The 16,273-nt window shown below is 39.0% G+C and overlaps 1 protein-coding gene across 2 annotated transcripts in view; it reads right to left on the bottom strand.

The window, feature by feature from the left end:
* The window catches only part of MYEF2 (myelin expression factor 2), a 38,322-nt gene that overhangs the window by 2,320 nt on the left and 19,729 nt on the right, over positions 1-16,273 (bottom strand). Inside the window, exons 10-16 of one of the 2 annotated variants that reach the window (XM_070423431.1) lie at positions 13,470-13,571; positions 11,490-11,540; positions 11,144-11,212; positions 10,192-10,290; positions 9,821-9,892; positions 7,851-8,059; positions 7,720-7,771 (exon numbers count right to left, since the gene is read on the bottom strand). In XM_070423431.1, coding sequence (XP_070279532.1) covers positions 7,720-7,771; positions 7,851-8,059; positions 9,821-9,892; positions 10,192-10,290; positions 11,144-11,212; positions 11,490-11,540; positions 13,470-13,571 — 654 coding nt within the window. The remainder of the gene's footprint in view (positions 1-7,719; positions 7,772-7,850; positions 8,060-9,820; positions 9,893-10,191; positions 10,291-11,143; positions 11,213-11,489; positions 11,541-13,469; positions 13,572-16,273) is intronic. The other variant, XM_070423436.1, reaches the window with a different exon arrangement.

Below are 16,273 nucleotides of genomic sequence, written 5' to 3'. Positions count from 1 at the left end.
AACATTAATGATTTTAAAATAACATAAGCATTATTCACATCACTTTATATTCTGAATATAATGGAACTCACATAAAGTAATAAATATCTATAGGTTAGAATATGCAAAATTGGACTAAAAATAAATTTGCTTAGGATTTAATATTTTATTAAAACAAAAAAATATTTTTATGTTAAATCCTTAGTTTCAGAAGTAAAATCTATAGCAATAAGGCAAGCTAGCACAAAATGCCACCAAGTCCCTATGCCCAATGACAAACCACAAATTTATTTATTTTTTAAAAATATATTTTTATTGATTTCAGAAAGGGAGAGGGAGAGATAGAAACATCAATGAGAAGAGAGAATCATTGAACAGCTGCCTCCTGCAGGACCCCTGCTGGGGATTGAGCCCACAATCTGGGCATGTGTCCTGACCAGGAATCAAACAGTGACCTCCTAGTTCATAGGTTGATGCTCAACCACTGAGCCATGCCAGCTGGGCAACAAACCAAAAATTTAAACAAAACTATTTAGACAAAATTATTCCTTTCTGCCCAATCTCCTTTCCCTTACCCTTTACCCTCCATGTCAACTTTTTGATCCCTGAAAATAATAGCAACTGCCCAGAAATTTAATTTTTACCAGGTCACGAAGGGCCCCGCTAATTCTGCTTTTCAACCACAGTGGCAAAGTCATTTACTCAGTATCACATTCTGAACTCCAAGCGTAAGAATGGCACCAAATATATATAGAAATAGGCATAGAAGAGACACTGCAGATTTAAATCAATAAAGGTAAAAACAGTTATGGTAAGAGCACAAAGAAGAACCTCAGAGGAGTTTCCAGAAAGAGGAAGAAAACTAGACAATTATTCCATACAGTTCGTGTCACTGCTGACTCTAGAGACTGGAATTTGAAGTAAATTATAATTTATCAAAATACAAAGTGGCCATAAATATCTATCATCCAAACCAGAACACTAGAGAGTATATAACACATGTAAAGTGAGACTATCCCCAAGCAACCTGGGATGTATGATCGCTCGATCCACAAAGATTTAAGTGTGATGTGTGTGACTACTTACCATAATATTTCCCTACCCTTGAATACTGTAGTTGCCAGATCACTATGGGCTAGTTTTAGTCTGGCAACAAAATCAGAGCCAGGCATATTTAGTTCAGATTTAGTTCTGTTAAGGGCGAAGGAGAAGGGAGGTAAAAGCAAAGGGCTTAGCAAAAAATTTCAGAAGCTCTTTTCAGGCAATGGGAACAACTTTTACTCTCAATGCACCAGTAAGGTGTTTTCTTCCCCTTCTTTTTAAATATTGATCTGATTGATTCTTTTCTGCAACATCCTGGAGTACTTTCCTACTGTTTTTTCATCCCCCCCCCCCCCCCACAATAACTTTATTTTTTAAAACTGAGAGTCAATTACTCATTCACTCAAAACTAACTAAATGTCCACGTTAATAAATGTCATGTTGAGCCAAAACCATGATTTTATAAACCAGAGCAGGAAGTCTTTAACTGTGTTCTGAAAGTTATAAAACAGACTAAACCTTAGAGAAGTTATAATGGTTAAAATAGACCCAAACAATATTTACTCTATAAATGGTTAAAAATATACACACATGAAAATATACACAGAGAGAGAGAAATCCCATTTTCTAATTAACATAGTAAAATGAAACTGGAAAATTTATTTTTAAAAACTTTAACATAGATACAAAGCAATTTCCAGAGTCCTCTTAATATATTGAATGCTGGGAACTGGAAGAAAGCGACTTTAATTAAAGAAGTATGCCTTGGTAAATGGCAGCACTTTACATTGATTTTAAAGAGAACTACTTAAAACAAAAAATTTTACTTTTTATGTTAAATCCTTAGTAGATTAATTTTCTAAGGCTTTTACAATTAATTAAGTTTTCATCATTCTAACTTTACCTAAAAATGTAGGGTTTTTCTTAATATAAGTATCCCACCATAGGTTTATTAGCAATAGTAAGGTTCACTCAAGCAAGAAATGTTTAAAACTTCAAAGGAAAATATGTAATTATCTCTTGCAAAATCTATCTCAATCTTTCAGGACAAGTTTTGCTCCCCCCCCGCCCCCCCGCTTTAATTTATGTCCTGGTTTAGTGATCATCACTCAGATCCCCAAACTGCTGACTTCATATAATCGGTCTCTTAGCAAAAATACTTGAAACTTGGTTTAGAGATTAGTTAGATACCCAAACTGCTGACCTCACATGGTCTCTTAGCTAAGGTACTTGACATTCAGGCTATATAGAAAGTGGCCTATAGATACTTGTTTCACAGACAGACTGTTCCATAAATCCCAGTAGGCACAGAACTATGAGGAACTGTCTGCTAAGTTTCTTCTTAATCCCATAAAAACATTAATTGAGGTATTTTCTTAAGATAAATATTTAAGGAGAAAAAAAATGAGTTTCAAATAACTGATTAAAATTAGACCTCTCTGGCTTTTACATTCTCTGAGGACTTCCTTTAGTAACTTAAATATCTACAAATATCTTGTATGATTCCAAGAAAAACAAAAACAGGACTATTTTAGCAAATGTATAGGACAAAATAGTATGCAATGAGAAATTGGTATCACAGAATAATCAAATGTATTGCTGTTACATTTTTACTAGTTATAAAAATGACTTATCCTTCAGTAAAAGAAAACTTTCTACTTCATTTAACCTAGCCTATTAATTTCTTGTGGTGTATAATTTGGGAAATGCTTATGTGAAAGCATATTTAAAAGTAGACCAAATTAAGCTAAATACATAAATACATGATTCAATGAAATCTATGTCTAAAGCAAAGCTGTAACATAACCACAGGAGAAAAAAATGTAAAATCAGATATTCTACAAGAAATAATTATGACGCCCTAACCGGTTTGGCTCAGTGGATAGAGCGTCAGCCTGCGAACTCAAGGGTCCCAGGTTCGATTCCGGTCAGGGACATGTACCTTGGTTGCAGGCACATCCCCAGTGGGGAGTGTGCAGGAGGCAGCTGATGATGTTTCTCTCTCATCGATGTTTCTAACTCTCTATTCCTCTCCCTTCCTCTCTGTAAAAAAAAATCAATAAAAAATATTTTTTTAAAAAAAAGAATTATGACATAAGATATCCAAAAAACCTCAAAGTTTTTAGTGTTTCTTTACAAATGCCTATATCCCAATAAATGTTCCTCATATATTATTTTTACTGTTGAGTTCTTCTAGAGTCAAAGTCCACAATTCATGCTTGAAGCATGTGCTTTTAGTAAATAAAATCTATCAAGTCCCCATTTCCTATGCAATTAATAAGCATACTCAGGTAGAAAACTACATAATAGAAATCTGTGGGGAAAAAGCTATATTTGTTTACATAGTTTATAACAGTATTAACTAAGAATGGGCACTGCAGTTCTAAAATGCTATGGCCCTGCATCAAACTAAGCCAGAAGGCCAGAGTACAGTTAAAAGGGTATAGACAAAAACAGAGCAAATTTAAGACTATGCCCATTTGACTTCATTAGCACAACCTGAACTAATAATGGAGTCCAACTCTGAATGGGTCAGTTAATTTATTTAAAATGTCACTGAGGAATTATATAAGGCAGGATAAAAGAGACCTATTTTACTATACTCAGTTATTACTTTTTTTTATATATTTGGGAATATGTGAACACCTTTTTTCCTGAAATATAAAGGCTGAAGAAACGTTGTATTGAGGGTAATATAACCCAAAGTACAACATTTCTTAGCCTTTGTAATTGCTCCATCAAGGACAATTAACCACTATAGAAATGTAATAAGCAGAGGGCCTGCTAGTGTGCCATTTACTGGCAGATAATGTCTGGGGGAGATACATGGAGTACCACTAGATGCTTACTAGGAAGCAACCAGGAGAATATACTTATGTGCCTTGGGCACAGTAGGGGGAAAAAAACATACCTGCCTTTTACTGCAACAGTCTATTGCTGGCTTGAAGCAGGTTACAAAGAAACTTCCCAAAGTAAAAAAGAAAAGCTCTTAAGATTTAAAAACAAAGTGATGTAGCAGGAAAATGGATGGTTCAGTTCATATAAGCCAGGTAATTTCCACAGTTGTTGATAGATGGGACACTTAATTCTGTATTACTATAAAACTTAATTTTGTTCCCATCAATGCAATTCAAGATTAAAAACAGAAAGATGGTAGGAAATTATTTAAGTATGGTATTATCTTAATATAAATCTAAAAGTCAGGTTTTACAATTAGAATTGAGAAGAAAAATAAAAACCATTGCTCTCATGATATAACTATAGACTAATGAAAAGGGACAGAAGAATAGAGCTAAAATAACAAAGTAAAGAATAATAATTTAACTGGTTTTTTTATTGCCAAAAATGCTGTACAAATTTTATAAATGTAGATTTGGGTACTAATTTTTCCTTTCAGAAAATATGTTTTAATTGCTGATGTCTTTTGGTCAAAACAATACCACTTCAGGTAGAAGCCCACCAAAAAAAACTTTGTTTGCTTTAAGCTTTGCTCATACCTGACATCAAAGGAAATCTGCCTAAATAGGATAAAGAACAGTCAACTCAATATTGGTCACATTTTGATTGTTATTTGTTTGCTCCATTTTGTTCTTTATCTTGTTTAATTTTTACTTTTTAAAAAAATATTTTTTATTGATTTCAGAGAGGTAGGGAGAGGGACAGAAACATCAATGATGGGAGAGAATCACTGATAGGCTGCCTCCTGCACACCCCGTACTGAGGATTGAGCCTGCAACCTGGGCATATGCCCTTAACTGGAATTGAACCCGGAACCCTTCAGTCCCCAGGCCTGCGCTCTATCCACTGAGCCAAACCAGCTAGGGCTCATTTCTATTTCTTTAAATAATGTCATATCTCACTTGGAGATTGTTTTTTCTCACTCAAATTACAACAGAGATTATCTATACCTACTGTCATTGCTCCTCATTTGATATACTTCAGTTAAGGCCCTAGCATGTTCATTCCTCTATAATCTATAAGACTCATGGCCAGATGTTGCTTACTCATTCTGATAGGTCTTCTTACTCCTGCAAAGACTACCAGCACCTCAAAACAACTTCATAAGTCTGCCTTCTGTTAGTAGGGACTATTTACTAGTTGACTCATTTCCAACAACTTTTCTTTATTAAAAAAAAAGTTTAGTTTCTCTTCTTTAAATATTTTTAAAAGATGATCAGAAAGGAAGCCTAAAGTACATCTTAAATGAACTAGAACTGAATGTTCTTTGAAGGTGAACATAATTCATTATTTTGTTTGCCTTTTCAAATACTAATTACAACAAACTGCCAAAAATATAGTATTAGTAGATTTGATAAATGAGTAACTAAATAGACAAAGATTTGCTCAGAATATTTAACTAACTTAAAAACATTTAATAAACTCTTACTATATGTATTGAGGCAATGAAAGGTACCAGGGAAAAAAAGAGAGTTCTAGCCTTCAAAAGCCTCTGCCTAGGAGGGAAGAGAAGATATGAACAGATGATCACAGTAGAGTTAGGTATAAAGTACTCTGAGAACATCTTACAATAACAAAAGGCTAATATGCAAATAGACCAAACACAGAACCACCAAACAACTGGTCGCTATGACATGCGCTGACCACCAAGGGGCAGAGCATGGAACATGGTAGGCATGGGCCGTAGCGGGATGGTGGAGCAGGTGAGTGGGGGCGCCAGACCAAGGCAGGGCGCCAGTTGCTGTCATCGGGGCGAGCCTCTGGTGGTTACTGAAAATTCTTTGCTCCCGAGTGCCATGGTCCTCCCTGGCGATTGCACCTGCTGCCAGCACCAGCCCTGCTCGCACCCACTGCTGGCAGCAAAGCTGCTATTTGCACCCGCTGCCGGCACCAGCCCTGATCGCTCGGTGCCGTCAGTGGGTGCAAGTGGCGGCTGCTGGCCCCGATCGCCCCTCAGGGCTTCTCCACCTACCCGACTCCTGAGCAGCAATCGGGGCGGCAATCGCCTCTCACACCTGCTACCAGCGCCAGTGCCGGAGCAGCTCCTCGCACCCACTGCTGGTGCTGGTCCCAATCGCTCAGCGCCGTTAGCAGGTGCTAGCCGCGGTTGCCATCCCCAATCGCCCCTGAGGGCTTCTCCACTTCCCCCTGCTTCTGAGGGGTGATTGGGGCAACAGCCACCGCTTGCACTCACTGCTGGCGCTGGCCCCAATCGCTCCACACACCAGGCGGGGGTGTGGAGGATGGGCCGAGACCTGCCCCTGTGCCCACCGCAGCCTCACGGCCCCACAGTTTCTTTCAAGGTGCACAAATTCGTGCACTGGATCCCTAGTAATAGATTCCACAATGAGCAGTTTGTTCATAAGTGTTCTATCACTTTGTGGTAAGTGGCTACACAGGCTACTTTCGTGGGAGAACATTAAACTCATCCCCTTTAAGATCTCAAAAAATTATATATTCCAAATACTCTATTAACTTTTCATTAACTCTCAAAGGCTGAATGTACCATGTTTAGCCCCTTTTCATCATTATATGCCAACTGTATAGCTTACTATTGTGATTACAGTCTCTAGGACACCACCCAATAACAGAAAAATACTAGCAAGAAAATCTGTTACTTTGTTCTACTCACACACACACACAAAAGGCCCTCTTTTAAAAGTACTAAACCATGTAATCTACTGTCCTAATGAACATATTAAGTTGCATAGGTAGTATCATTATATCCAAGATCAGTTTATAAAAGAATTAGAAAGGCCACCAGAATATACCTATGTCTAGGACAGTGTTGGCGAACCTTTTGAGCTGGGCATGTCAGCATTTTGAAAAATCCTAACTTAACTCTGGTGCCGTGTCACATATAGAAATTTTTTGATATTTGCAACCATAGTAAAACAAAGATTTATATTTTTGATATTTATTTTATATATTTAAATGCCACTTAACAAAGAAAAATCAACCAAAAAAATGAATCCGCGTGTCACCTCTGACACGCGTGTCATAGGTTCACCATCACTGGTCTAGGAGATCCAGACAGTGGCTTCTGTGTTATTAGCTAAGTAGGCAATAAGTTTTATAGAATGGGTCATCTATTAACTCCGTATCATTTAAATGTCACAGGATTTCATTGGGTCATGCTGACATTGTACTGTGACATACTATAAATAAGAAAACAGCCGAAACCGGTTTGGCTCAGTGGATAGAGCGTCGGCCTGTGGACTCAGGGGTCCCGGGTTCGATTCCGGTCAAGGGCATGTACCTGGGTTGCGGGCACATCCCTAGTGGGGGGTGTGCAGGAGGCAGCTGATCGATGTTTCTCTCTCATCGATGTTTCTAGCTCTCTGTCTCTCTCCCTTCCTCTCTGTAAAAAATCAATAAAATATATTTTTTAAAAAAAGAAAAAGAAAACAAATACACCATTCATTAGTATTTCCCCAATAAAAAATCTTTTTAAATGTGAACAATCATGATATAGCAACCTTTTAATAATCAGGTATTAAACTAAGCATTTTCTTTATCCACAGGAGACAATGACAAGCTCTACTCTAAATCATGTTATTTAGTAGTAATTTGTACTCTAAGTCAGAGTAAAGCAAAATAATTTATTTATTTGAAGTGAAATTAGATTACCCAGGAGTAAGTATCTGGACAAGTAAAGGTCTAAACACAGTCTTTAAAAGTTTAAAATCACTTTTTCCTCCATAATCACTATCAACATACTGCAGTCATTGGCATACTTACCACACTGACTGAATTTTTCTTTTAGTTTCTGCCAAGTCAAGTCAAAAGGCAGCTAGAATGAAAAAAGGTATTAGTAACAGATATACAAGGCACAAAATAATTTTAAGTATCCTTTATATTTAGTTGCTTACATTTCTGACAAATATCTGGTTGCCTTTGGAGCCTATTCTGTCTCTCATTCCGCTTCCCATGGGACCTGATAGGAATCCTCGATCCATATCGATGCTTCTTTCCAGTATTGCTCCTATACCTGGTCCCATTCTATCAAAGCTGGAGCTCATCCGATCCAGTCCCATCCCCATTCCTCCAGTCACACTGTTCATGCCACCCATTCCACCACCTGGATTTTCAGGAAGGGATGAGAGGATTTGGAAGTTTGGTGTTTTTATTTTCAAATCAGAAGGAGAAGGAAGAGGAAGAAAGAGAAGAAGAGGGAAAGAATCATTTTTGAGAAAGAAAGGAAGAGAAAAATTAATTTGTTTATGTAATTAGATAATATGTAAGCATAAAAATTATTTCATACACACAATTTAACAATATTCCAAGGAACAGAATTTAATTTGGTATACATTTGGTTAGTTGAATGTTAATGGCTAATTGAATTTGTTAATTTTAGCCAGTACATAATACATTATATACATATACTTCTATAAGTTACTGAATACTCTGATCATAAAGTTCATCAAATGTTATATAGTTTTTCTACCAATTACTTTATCCATTAATGTTATAGTATTTATCCTAATTTTTATTTTCTAATAATGCACCAAGCTTAAAAATTGCTAGAACAAAAATAAATGGGGCAAATTCAGATCATTCAACTCCAACACACCAACTGTTGCTCTCATCATACTCTCCTACATAATATTATTTCCCTAGCTTCCCTTTCACCTCAGTTTCACATACAATTTCTTTCTGTATCAACTCAATTTTCAATAACCATGGAAACATATAACTTTTAATCCAATGTTATACAAAACTTGAGGAGGTAGCAACAAAAAAATGAAATCATACCCTTTTAGCCAGAACTTGAGAATTTAGCTCAGAGCACATATGTACTTCATTCTAGGTGTTGAGTCCTCTTTAAATATCCTAGTCCTACTCATTCTCAAAACTTATCCTTTTTTCTCATACCTAAAATCCGCATACATAGAAATTCTAAAAATTAACATCACCCTCAAACTGTCTTTTGGTGGATAACAAATATAAAATTAGCGGAAAAGTATAAACACTGAGGTGAAAACCAGAAGGTAGGGAAGTTAGCATTAATAGGAAAATGGCCAGGGCTGAAAAGATGATGAAAAGAAGGAATAAAATGAGAAGCAAAGGACAATGGAAATAGGTATCTTCTGCTGACAGGATTTATGAACTCACTTAGAACAGTTCAAATATACTATGTTTCCTATTGGTGATTTTTCAAACAATTAAAGGAAGTCAATAAGGTACGGAGAGCTCATAGAGACACGATTCAATAAGCAACAGAAGTCAAAAACTAAGCTATGTGTTAAGCCTTAAGGCATAAAATGTTGTAGTGGAAACAGATGGAAGAGATTCAGCACTCCCCAGTGTTTCAACTACTCTTGATTCTACCACAGGAAAGGTTTAAGAGGAGAGGAAATATGCATCTCTTTCAACCTTATCCCTCAACTTCAGGTCTCTCTCTAGAAGAGTTATATGTGGGGAAATTCACCTGTGTTTTCCAAAAGACAAAGAAGGTATTCGCAGGTGAAATAAACTAGAAACCAATAGCAATTGTAGAGAATAAGCAAGGGAACTAAGTTGGTGCAAAGGTAAAAGTTGTTTTTGACACATGGTTAGAGAAATCCCCAGATTTCTTAGTTGGAAAGGAGATTCTTGGGTTGTCTTATGGTTAACACATACTTTGGTGTTAGTTTAGAAATATCAAAGAAGTAAAATTCGAAGTTATTTAGAAATTTCAGTGATCAAACAGAAAAGCTCAGTAAGTATCAAAGTTTCTCTAAATTATAATAAGACATTAACATATAAGAACAAAGTATTACTATACTACAATAACTACTCTTGCAGTCATTTGCAAGCATACAAATATTACTGAATAAATTCTAGTAAAATTTAAACCTACTTATTCCAGATCCTACTGGACCCATGTTAGAAGCTCCTATTCTTCCTGCAAACCCTCCAATCATTGCACTGCCTAAACAAGGATGGAAAGATAACACACTAATTAATTTAAATAATCATACTTCAAAAGTCCCAAGGTACTATGCTCTCAGAAGATGTACAGTAACTGAAAAGTACAGTCTTCTAGAAATAGGGTTCAAATGTGTAAGACAGTGAAAAAGAGAGCTAGTACATTAAAATCCATAAAGTGTTTTTCTTCTAGTAATAAATTGTGTGAAATATTATAAATTTCCAATTTTTCACACGAAAAGGAGAAACATACTTTAAAAAAATATAACCTGCGTAAAGAAAAGAAGTATGCAGCCAGCCTACCAAGTCTACCAAAGGAATCTCCAAAGCCTCGATTTATTCCAATATCACCACGTCCAAAATCTCTCTCCACGCTACTAGTCATTGCACCACGGTATAGCTCTGAAAAAATCATGCAACAAATTAACCCCTTTTCAAGTATATCAATAAACAGTAATTCATTGAAACTAAAGTGACAGCAAAAGTGACAAATACAAAAAAGGTCTGTGATGTACCCAACTTACCTCACATGCTACATATATCTCATTTCACTGTGCCTGTCCCTATTACCAAGTGCCCACAAATGCCCTCTGAAGACATCTATAGTACCCACCCCTAAGTATGGGGGGCACATCTATATATATAAAAGCCTAAGCGACTGTTAGGAGAGAACGACTGGAATGACTGGAATGACTAGTCGACCAGTTGCAATGATGCACACTGACCACAGATGCTCCACGCAGGAGCTGCCCCCTGGTGGTCAATGCACTCCCAAGGGGGAGTGCCACTCAGCCAGAAGCTGGGCTCACAGCTGGTGAGCGCACCTGCAGTGGTGGGAGCCTCTCCTGACTCCGCAGTAGCACTACCAAGCAGCAGCAGCAGGTGCAGCAAGTTGGGATGAGTGCGAGCAGCACAGCATATGGCCCTGGTTCTGGCTCCTCCCTGGCCACCTGCTGCTTGGCGCACTGCTACATCCCTTAGAGGATGTCCGACGGCCGGTTTACGCCCAATCCCCGCTGGCCTGCGGGGATCGAGCCTAAACTGGCAGTCGGACATCTATCTCGCAATCTGGAACCCTTTGGGGGCCTAAACCAGCAGTCAGACATCCCCCAAGGGGTCCTGGATTGCAAGAGGGTGCAGGCCAGGCTGAGAGACACCCCAGCAGTGCACGAATTTCATGCACTGGAACTCTAGTTTTTAAATATTAAGTTAAATAAAATGTAGCATATACAACCCACTACATACATTTACCTACCTCCCATCCGGCCAACTCCTCCAAATCCTCCCATGCTATTCATTGCTTCCAGACCACCAAACCCAATTCCTATGGAATAAAGATTAATTTTGAGATGTGGCTATCAGTTGTCTAGCTAAAAGATGCATTTGTAAAGTTAAGTCTCACCAGTAAGCTCTTCATCTACTCTACCTTGTGCACATCACCTTCTATATCCCTTAAGTATGTACCAGGCTCAATTTTCTGCTATTTTTAGAAAGTGAGCCAACAATAAACCATGACTTTTTTCCCTTGGAATTCTCAATACAGTTCCTTATTTACTAAAAATGGTGATGGGTACATACAAAAAACAGGTACTTATACATACCTCCTCCAATTCTATTCATTCCTCCAAAACCTGGACCATCCATTCCCATACCTCAAATAAAATACACAGTATGTACTTCAGTAATCTTATCTTTATGACTAAAGAATGACATAATGTAATAAAATAAAATAGATACCACTGGTTTAGTCACAATGGAACACTAAGAGAAGCAGCAGGACATAGGTGGGATGGTTTAAAGTGCTATGCCACAGCAGATGTCTAGTCATGAGTCTTCAAAAAGGCTTCTTTGAATATTTATTAGAAAAGAAAACAAAATTCACTGGTCACATGCATGTTCACTTAGAAAATATCTAGGACTAACTAGATTTTTATTTTTTATTTTTGCAGAGCAGACAAAAGATATCACTATCACTGATTCCCCCCCCCAGACAAACAAAGAAGTATCACTATAGCAGATTTAGACATCAGGTCAGAATCCTCTACACATGATAGCTAAGGGAGCAATAAGAAATTAAAGAATAAAAATAGTATGTGTTTAAGACGTTGGAAGATCTAACAGTAAGGAAGAAAATCTCAATCTGTTTGGATCAAAATGATTAGCATAACTATTCCCACAATTTAAAGTGTAGCTATAGCATCTCAAAAAAAAAAAAAGGAATCTGATCACACTTATTAGTCTATCAATTAAAAAAGCAGTTCTCAAAGTATGGTCTGGAGACCATGGAGGGCCCAATAGGTCAAAACTATTTCACTCATACTAAGATAACTATTTGACTGTTATACTCTCATTCTCTCATGAGTATAATGTGGAATTTTCCAAAAACTACATGATATATGATAGTGTAACAAACTAAATGCGGAAAATACAAATAGCATCATTGTCTTGCATTAAGCCCAACATTAAAGAGATGTACAAAAAGGTAAAACAATGCCACTCTTCTAATTCTTTTGTGTTGGAAAATATAATTTATTTTCCTAAAATGTATATTTATGGCCCTGGCCAGTGTGGCTTAGTTGGTTGGGTGTTGTTCCATGCACCAAGGGGTTACTGGTTCAACTCCTAGTCAGGGCACATGCCCAGGTTGTGGGTTCAATCCCAAGTAAGGGGCATGGAGGAAGCAGTTGATCAATGTTTCCCTCTTGCATCAATGGTTCTCTTCCTCTCTCCCTCTCCCTTCCTCTCTCTCTAAAAATCAACTTTAAAAATCTTTTTTAAAAAGTATATTTATGCCCTAACCGGTTTGGCTCAGCAGATAGAGCGTCGGCCTGCAGACTCAAGGGTCCCAGGTTCAATTCCAGTCAAGGGCATGTACCTTGGTTGTGGGACATCCCCAGTGGGGAGTGTGCAGGAGGCAGCTGATCGATGTTTCTAACTCTCTCTCCCTCTCCCTTCCTCTCTGTAAAAAAATCAATAAAATATATATATTTTTAAAAAGTATATTTATGATAACATAATGGATTTATTATTTTTAAATGAATTTATAAATGTTTTAATTTCCAACATAGTAAATATTAATATAACCATATAACTAAAAGTACTCTGGAGCCCTCAACAAATTTTAAGAGTATAAAAGAGTTCTAAAACCAAAAAGTTTAAAAACCAATTTTCAAAAATAAACTGTAAGTTAGTTCAGGTGAAGAGCCGAATGCTATGTAAAAAGCTACCTACCCAACTGAATATGCAAATTTAAATTGCTTATTATATAGTAGACTTTCAGCCATTCCACATATAATGTATATCTATGATATGCAAGGCTCTATGTTGAATATTCACCTTCTGCCTTCCACAGTGCTAAAAGACCAGCTACAGTACACCTGGGCTCAGAGAAAACCTCCTGACATTTGCCCATCCTCTTTCATGTTCTCTGCTCCCCAAAGTTTCATCCTTTTTTAAACTGAAGTGACATCCTAAATATCAACTATAAATGCAGTCTTTAAACATTATTACAAACTAGTAAATGTGAGTTTTATGACCTAGCAAATGTGTAATTTAAAAAGAAATAAAGTTAGAGTACTTACCAGTTGGACCTAAATTTCCCATTACACCACCTATGTTCAACTGGCTGGCACTAATAGGCTGTCCACCTGGACCAAGTCCCATTCCAATGCCTCCAAGACCACCTGAAACACAAATATAATAATATTACCAATCCAGCTATGATTATCTAACTGGCACTACAATTTTTTCAAGAGCTATAAGCCTGTAAATTTAAATGTAGTATCCCTAAAACTTCACAAATTTGTAAATAAGACCACTGGTTCTTGTTGTCACTGCAATGCAGAACAGTGAACCCTCACTATAATCCTATCTAATAAAAGAGTAATATGCAAATTAACCATCACTCCGTCACTCCATCACAAAGATGGCAATAGCCACAGAGCTGGAGCAAGCAGGAGGGTTGGGTTGCCCCAGGTGATGGAGGAAGCCAAGCTTCCCGCCTGCCCTGGCCAGCACTGGGCTCCACTCAAGGCTACTAAGTTTCAATTACAGAAGATAAATAAATCCCAGATACCTGCTTTAGCCGGCGGTGGCCTCTGCTCAAGGAGGGACTGGGAGCCTAGATTACCAGGGGCAACCCAGGATTCCAGCCGACCTGGTCTCCGCTCAAGGCTACAAAGTTTCAATTATAAAGATAAATAAATCCCAGAAAAAAAGAAAAAAAGGAGAGGCTGGGGCTTGGGTCACCGGGGGCGTGACCAGCCTGAAAATGGCCCTCAGCCCCTCACCCAGGCTGGCCAGGCACCCCAGCGGGACCCCCCCACCCTGAAGGGGCTGTGGCCAGCCTGAAAACGGCCCTCACAAAACAATATAAAGTATAAATGTAGCCCTAACTAGTTTGGCTCAGTGGATAGAGCGTCGGCCTGCGGACTGAAAGGTCCCAGGTTCGATTCCGGTCAAGGGCATGTACCTTGGTTGCAGGCACATACCCAGTAGGGGGTGTGCGAGAGACAGTTGATCGATGTTTCTCTCTCATTGATGTTTCTAACTCTCTATCCCTCTCCCTTCCTCTCTGTAAAAAATCAATAAAATATATTTTTTAAAAAAAGGTATAAATGTAATAGAGCAGCGGTTCTCAACCTGTGGATCGCAACCCTCACCCAGGTTGGCCAGGCACCCCAGCAGGACCCCCATCCTGATCTGGCACACCCTTCAGGGCAAACCAGCCGGCCCCCACCTGTGCACCAGGCCTCTATCCTATATAATAAAAGAGTAATATGCAAATTGACCCTAACAGCAAAACGGCTGGGAATGACTGGTCACTATGACACACACTGACCACCAGGGGTCAGACGCTCAATGCAGGAGCTGCCCTCTGGTGGTAAGTGCGCTCCCACAGGGGGAGCTCTGCTCAGCCACAAGCCAGGCTGACGGCTGCCAGCACAGCGGTGGTGGCGGGAGCCTCTCCCGCCTCCTCAGCAACGCTAAGGAAGTCCAACTGCAGCTTAGGCCTGCTCCCCGCTGGCAAGTGGACATCCCCTGAGGGCTCCCGGGCTGCCAGAGGGATGTCTGACTACCAGCTTAGGCCCGATCCCCCAGGGAGCGGGCCTAAGCCAGCAGGTGGACATCCCCAGAGGGGTCCCAGACTGCGAGAGGGCACAGGACGGGCTGAGGGACCACCCCAAGTGAATAAATTTTTGTGCACCGGGCATCTAGTACCATCTATAATAATAAAAGCATAATATGCAAATCGACCGAATGGCCAAACAGAACGACTGTCCAGACGACCATGCTATGACATGCACTGGCACCAGGCCAGCCAAGGCGGTAGGAAGTGATTGGTCGGGGGGTCCCGCTATTGCCCTATAATCACCCCGCAGAGGGAGGCCCAGGCTACCTGGCCAGCAGCTATGGCGGGTGGGCGGGGCCTCCCTCTGTGGGGCAATTGATTTCGGGGCTCCGAAACTGCGAGAGGGCGTGGGCCAGGCTGAGAGAACACCCCCCAGTTCACGAATTTCGTCCACCACGCCAGCCTCTAGTTTATAAATAATGAGAGATGTTTTATGAAGCAGTGTATCTTATATCCCAATTAAAGGCATATGGAAAAGGACTAATAAGATACCAACAGGATTTTGAATATTATATCACCTTATATGTGGTATACATATCTGAAAATGACTTTATCAAATTTTTAGAACCACTTAAGATCTAAGAATTCCTTTTAAAATGGCTCAAATAAAACTGAAAAGTCAATTACCATGAAAATATTGAATAAAGAAAATGTTATATTACCTACTTTTATCTTTGACATAAATACATATTTATATTTACAATAGAGGCCTGGTGCATGAAATTCATACACGGGTAGGGTACGTAGGCCTAGCTGGCCATCAGGGCCGATCGGGGCTTTCCAGCTGCCGGCCGGGGCCTCCCTTCCCTGGCTGCCGGCTGCTGCCTGGGGCCTCCCTTCATTTCACACCGCCACCTGGTGGTCAGCACACATCATAGCAAGCGATCGAACTCCCGGTCTCCCGGTCGAACTCCAGAGGGGACACTCTGCATATTAGCCTTCTATATATATATATAGATGGTACTTAAGTGTTTTCACATCTACTATCCATAGATGAGGAAATTTTCACAGGGGTCGCCTAAGACCATCGGAAAACACATATATAATTACGTATTGTTTTTGTGATTAATCACTATGCTTTAATTATGTTCAATTTGTAACAATGAAATTGGGGGTCACCACAACATGAGGAACTGTATTAAAGGGTCGCGGCATTAGGAAGGTTGAGAACCACTATAATAGAGGATTTACTTTTTATATAAATAAATGAGTATTAATAGTTGAAAGGTAAATTGGGAGATTCTGCATAAAGCC

The sequence above is a fragment of the Myotis yumanensis genome, unplaced genomic scaffold (genome assembly GCF_028538775.1).
Source record: "Myotis yumanensis isolate MYYU_CA2020_CCGP unplaced genomic scaffold, mMyoYum1.0.hap1 SCAF_1, whole genome shotgun sequence".
NCBI classification, from domain to species: domain Eukaryota; kingdom Metazoa; phylum Chordata; class Mammalia; order Chiroptera; family Vespertilionidae; genus Myotis; species Myotis yumanensis.
This window is presented reverse-complemented; position numbering and strand designations above follow the sequence as displayed.